The following is a 5,547-nucleotide window of genomic DNA, read 5'->3' on the forward strand; positions in this document are numbered from 1 at the left end:
CTGCTTCACTCGATCGCCACACACACAGCGCTGCACCGCCCCCTTCTCTCCTCAGCCGGGGGTGCGGGACGAGTGAAGCAGTGATGGCGTGAGAGCGAGACAGTCAGCCGGGTTCATTCAAAATAACTCGGGATCTCGCAAAACTTTTGCAAGATCTCGCAAAACTGGCTCTTTTTTTTTTTTCTCCTCCCATGTCCCCCCCCCCCCCCCCATGTCACTTGCGGGTTCCATATAGAATGAAATTAGATGCACACAACGGATAGAACACAAATCACATTTCATTAATAATACTGTAAATATGGTCATTAATTCATAGTATTTGTGTGAACCCGAATCCTGATGGAAAAAAATAACAAATACAAATCTAGACGGTTTGGACAAATGTTGGTGGATGGTGCAGTGTTGCCAGATTGGGCAGCTTGTGAACACATTGGGCTGGAAAATTATATAGATATATAATTCCTTCCTAAAAACCTACCAAATACAGCTATGTTATGGATTCCTGTGGGGATGGACGATAACGTTCCTGGCTGCACTGTGTGGACGTGGCATATATATTGATACCAGGATTTCTTTTCCTGAACTGGACCTGGGGATACCTGGTATCCGGGCAGCTGTTCAGGCCCTAGTAAGGCTGCCTATGAGGGATGCAGAAACAGTACGAACTCAATCAGACTCAGTAGAGCTGAATCAAAATGGATTACATCTGGAGGAGTGTTGGAGTCTCTGTTCTGTGTGGCGGAGTAGAACCAAATTCCGATTATTGGACTTCTGAGAGGTAACCAGAAAACTGTAAGGTCTGTCAGCAAATAGTTATGACGGCCCGAACCCAAACAATTGCACTATTTGGAATTTGGCTCCCAGACTGCCTTGGATGCTGTCTATCTAAATCGCCTCTTGGAGATGTTTGTAAATAGATACTCTTCACCCCCGCCCCGTGTTGCCGGATGTCCGCCCACGGCACTATGGCGACACTTCAAGGCGATGACAGAGAAGACGACAACCAAGTCCGCCTCCAGAGAGTGAGACAGCTCCCAGGGCATCTTAGGGACTACGAGCTTGGTTTCCCAGCCAAACAGCTGCCTCCCTTTGAGAGACATCTCCATCAGGCTACTGAGACTCAACCAGCTAGCCAGCTAGTGCCTACCGACGTTATCACGTCTACGCCAACCATGCAGAGGACAAATGAAGACTAGCAATGGCATTGCATTGAAGCACGCTACAACGATCTGACCGCACAGCTACGGGAGTTGCAGCTTGTGATCGACAGCGCTAAACGCCCGCCCTACTCACACAGTGTGCCAGCTTGTCAGACATCCTATCCTCCATCTTACTATCGCTATCCTCCACAGGACACTAGCTTGCACAGGCTAACCCTAGACAACCCTGCTGGCAGCTATCGGTCGACACCATTGCACTGCCCCTCTCGCAACACTACTGCAGCCGACGAAGAGCTCCCACAGCAGCCAGTGTTACCGTGTAGCTCCCCTTCGCGCCAGCCAAGCCTTCCGCCTCAGACTGGAGAGTCACGTGCACAAGACCAAGCCATGCTTACCCCGCCAATCCTCCAGGCCTCGGCGCAAGAATCTATGGATGATGGATGGATTTCCAATCCCAATTCTGCACCTCATACTCCTCAACGGCAGGATGGCTATCTACCACGGTCTGCGTCACAGCTTATTATACCTCAGGCTCAGCCGGTACAGCCCGTCAGCCATCCACCCCCTCCTCAACCAAGTAATCCCTCTCCTCCGCCTGTTCAGCATTCGCTACCTCCTCCAACGCAGTACCGGTCCTATCCTCAGTACCCTGTCTATCCTCCTGCATTTTATTCATCCAGGGTGTACTACCCCTATCATCCATCACTCCCACCAGCTGGGCACATGCCTATGATGCCATCGCTAACACCCTATGGACAACCCGTCCCACCACCGGGGCCACCACCGGGGCTACCAGCTCCCGGCATCCTGTAAATGGCCATTGCCTCTTCCTACGGCATTCCAAAGCCTAAGCTTATCCCATTCAGCTCTGGAAAGGAAAGTGATTTCATCTTGACGAAGAAGGGACTGGATAGCGTGTTAGGTCCACACAAGCACCTAACTGAGGACTACAAGTACCAAGTACTTCTCGACCTCCTTAAATTACCAAACGCCTATCAGGTGGCCAAGAGGTATGTCCACGACCCAACACCATATACAAGTGCCATGCACGCCCTCGAACAGTGCTACGGTCAGCCGCGCCAGCTTGTCCAAGGAGAGCTGAAGGCCATCCTGTACTCTCCCCCTATCAAGCCTGGCGACGCACAAGCCTTTGAGGACTTCTCATCCGCTTTCAGCACACTAGTGGGCCTGCTAAGCACTATCGATGGTGCCTCTCAAGCTGAGCTGAGATGTGGCTCACACGTGGACACACTGCTAAGCAAGCTGCCCTCCACCTATCGAGACCGCTTCGCTGAGCATTGCCTATCTAAAGGGATCATCCGCAGCAGCAGCGATCAGACCTACACGCTCCCTGACTTTGATGATTGGCTGGAACGCAAAGCGCAAGCCAAACAGGTGGCTAGATTTGCTACTGGGGCCTCCAAACCGGAAGTCACTCAGTTCGAGCGCAAGTACAAGGCTGCCAAGCCCCAGCCGTCTAAGTCTGCTACTATCTATGTGACTAAACAGCCTGAGAGCTCCGAGCCATCACAAGGTTCTGCCACCTCTCCAGCCAGTTCAAACCCCGGCAAGGTCTCCAAGAAGCGCAAGCGTTTTAAGCCCTATTGTCCTTTCTGCTCCAATCAAGAACACTGCCTGTGCTTGCGCAGAGTTCGCTAAACTCAGCACAGCTGAGAAAGGTGCGTGGATTAAGGAGAAGAGTAAATGCTGGCGCTGTGGACGTGGAAACAAGCTGCACCTTGAAAAAGCCTTGCTCCACCTGCAACGAGCAACACCTTCTTGTCCTGCATGAGGTGGCCATCCAAGCCGGTCAGAGCCTCTTCAAGGGTCCTGCATCTTCCTGTCTGGTTTATGTAGGTCAGTCCAGTGACTCCACTCGCATCATGCTGAAGGTCGTTCCCGTTCAGCTACAAAGCGGAGGCAAGACACTGGACACCCATGCCGTACTGGATGACGGCTCTCATCCTCCTCCCTGCCGCCATCAGGTATCTTGGTCTGCAGAGAGAGGACAAAGTTCTGGCACTCCGCACTATCAGACACGATGTGGTGAAGCTTAATGGAGCATCCGTCTTGTTCGAGGTGTGTAATCCCACCGACACTCGGGTGAAATACGCCATCTGCCATGCTTTCACGGCAGAAGAGCCCAGGCTAGCAGAGCAGTCCTGCCCTGCAGAGATGCGCAAGAAGAGGTTTGACTATCTCCATGGGGTGCCAGTGCGAGGGTTCAGCAGAGTCCAGCCTTTGCTCCTCATCGGCTCCGATCACCCCCACCTGATTACTTCTGTACATTCAGTATTGCGAGGGCCCAAGGAAGCCCCGTCGCTGTATGTACCCAGCTGGGTTGGACCATACAGGGACCGACCAACTTCCTACAAAGTTCCTCCACTGCAACATCATGTCTCCATGCAGCGTTCTCGTCTCCAAATCACAAATTACGTCGGTATGTTGAGATGCTGTGGCAAGTCGACACCCAGCCGTTCTGGTCTGAGAAGGAGGTAACACACTCCAAGCAAGATCAGCTAGCTGTCAAAACACTGGACCAGTGAACTGTCTGTGTCACAGTAGATGGCATAGTCCGCTATGCTACACCTCTACTCCGCAGGCCAACAGCTCCCAAACTCCATGCACCTCCATCGGCGATGATGCCTTTGCTACGCGCCACTGAGCGGCGCTTAACCGGCAACCCAGATCTAGCCAAGGTCTACAACGAGGAGATCCATAAACTGGAGAGAGCTGGATATGTTGTCAAGATCAGCAGTGATGAAGCAAGCCAGTCGGAGGAGTCATGGTACATCCCGCACCACATTGTTCACCACAACTCCCTTAACTTTGACAAACAAATTAGTTCTGTGGTGAAGACTAGTTTTTTCCAACTGAGATTGTTGGCCAAAGTAAAGCCCTATCTTTCTTATAAGGACTTTGAAAGAGTCATACACATTTTTATCATGTCTAGACTGGACTATTGTAATTCTTGATATGTAGGTTTATCTCAGTCATCTCTTCGTCGGCTCCAAATGGTCCAGAATGCTGCTGCTCGACTTTTAACAGGGACCAGAAAGCGTGAGCATATTACTCCGGTTTTAGCCTCACTTCATTGGCTTCCTGTTAATTTTAGAATTAATTTTAAGATTTTATTGATTGTTTTTAAGATTTTATCTGGGCAGGCACCTCTGTACTTGTCTAATCTTAATTATGTTCATACTCCTGTCAGAACATTAAGGTCTGCTAATCAGATGATCCTAAAAATTTCGAGGTCTAGACTTAAAAACAGAGGTGATCGAGCTTTTTCAGTTGTCTCTGGAATGCCTTGCCATCTCATATTAGATCAGTTCGGACTATTGCTACATTTAAATCTTTGCTAAAGACGCATTTTTATGGTCTGGCTTTTAATTCGAGCAAATCTTGACATTTTGTATCTATTTAGTTATTATATTTTTGTCTGGATTTTTGTTTGTGTGTTGATGTTTTGCCTGTGAAGCACTTTGGTCCATTCTGGTTTTTAAATGTGCTATATAAATAAATTTGACATTGACATTGACATTGCCAATGGGAAGGCCAGGGTGGTGTTCAACGGTTCTTTCCGGTACCAGCAAACCACCCTCAATGACATCCTACTTCCTGGACCTAACCTCGGAGCCCCGCTGCTCAGTGTGCTTCTCCGGTTCAGGGAGTATCCAGTGGCCATCAGCAGAGACATCCGTGGGATGTTCCACCAAATCCGGTTACTCCCTGAAGACCAACCACTCCTTCGCTTCCTGTGGCGTGACATGGAGAAGGAGTGCGTGTTCTGCCCTTCGGTACAGCCTGTAGTCCGTGCTGTGCCATATATGCACTGCAACGGCACGTCAAGACCAACCGTACTGGTAACAAAGAGGTCCTGAACTCAGTCAACAATGCTTTCTACGTAGATAACTGCCTTCAGTCTCTCCACACTCCATCACAGGCCAGACAGCTGATTGACAAGATGAGAGTCCTGCTCGCTGCTGGTGGATTCGACATAAGGCAGTGGGCAAGCAACCTACCAGGGGTCATTGATCATCTCCCGTCAGAGGCAAGGACGGAAGGCTGCGAACTGTGGCTAACGGCAGAGAGAGTGGATCCGCAGGAATCCACCCTAGGTCTACGGTGGCACTGTTCCAGTAGCCAACCAGTAGCCACCGAGCCCACACTGAGAAATGTATACAGAGTTCTGGCTTCTCAGTATGACCCACTAGGGTATGTTGTTCCCTATACCACTTGTGCTAAGGTCCTGATCCAAGCCCTCTGGAGGCAGGAGCAACAGTGGGATGAGCCCATCACCGGAGAATTACTCTCAGTGTGGCAGGCTTGGGAGAGTGAGCTTCCCCACCTTCAGCACATTAGCATGCCCTGCCGCTACACGCCAGTC

At 50.5% G+C, this 5,547-nt stretch overlaps 1 protein-coding gene across 1 annotated transcript; it reads left to right on the forward strand.

The window, feature by feature from the left end:
- The first annotated feature begins 965 nt into the window (after positions 1-965).
- Positions 966-1,973, forward strand: LOC115797061 (extensin-like). The gene is made up of 2 exons (XM_030753540.1): positions 966-1,022; positions 1,242-1,973. The coding sequence occupies exons 1-2, from the start codon at positions 966-968 to the stop codon at positions 1,971-1,973; spliced, it is 789 nt and encodes a 262-aa protein (XP_030609400.1).
- Positions 1,974-5,547: the final 3,574 nt, after the last annotated feature.

This window comes from Archocentrus centrarchus, chromosome 18 (genome assembly GCF_007364275.1).
Source record: "Archocentrus centrarchus isolate MPI-CPG fArcCen1 chromosome 18, fArcCen1, whole genome shotgun sequence".
Classification (NCBI taxonomy): domain Eukaryota; kingdom Metazoa; phylum Chordata; class Actinopteri; order Cichliformes; family Cichlidae; genus Archocentrus; species Archocentrus centrarchus.

What these genes read in the sequence shown, in the direction of transcription:
- LOC115797061 (XM_030753540.1), top strand. Translation starts at nt 966, where the DNA reads ATGGCGACACTTCAAGGCGATGACAGAGAAGACGACAACCAAGTCCGC. An exon ending in ACCAAGTCCGCCTCCAGAGA is followed by an intron (nt 1,023 to 1,241) that starts GTGAGACAGCTC and finishes CTGACCGCACAG; the next exon opens with CTACGGGAGTTGCAGCTTGT.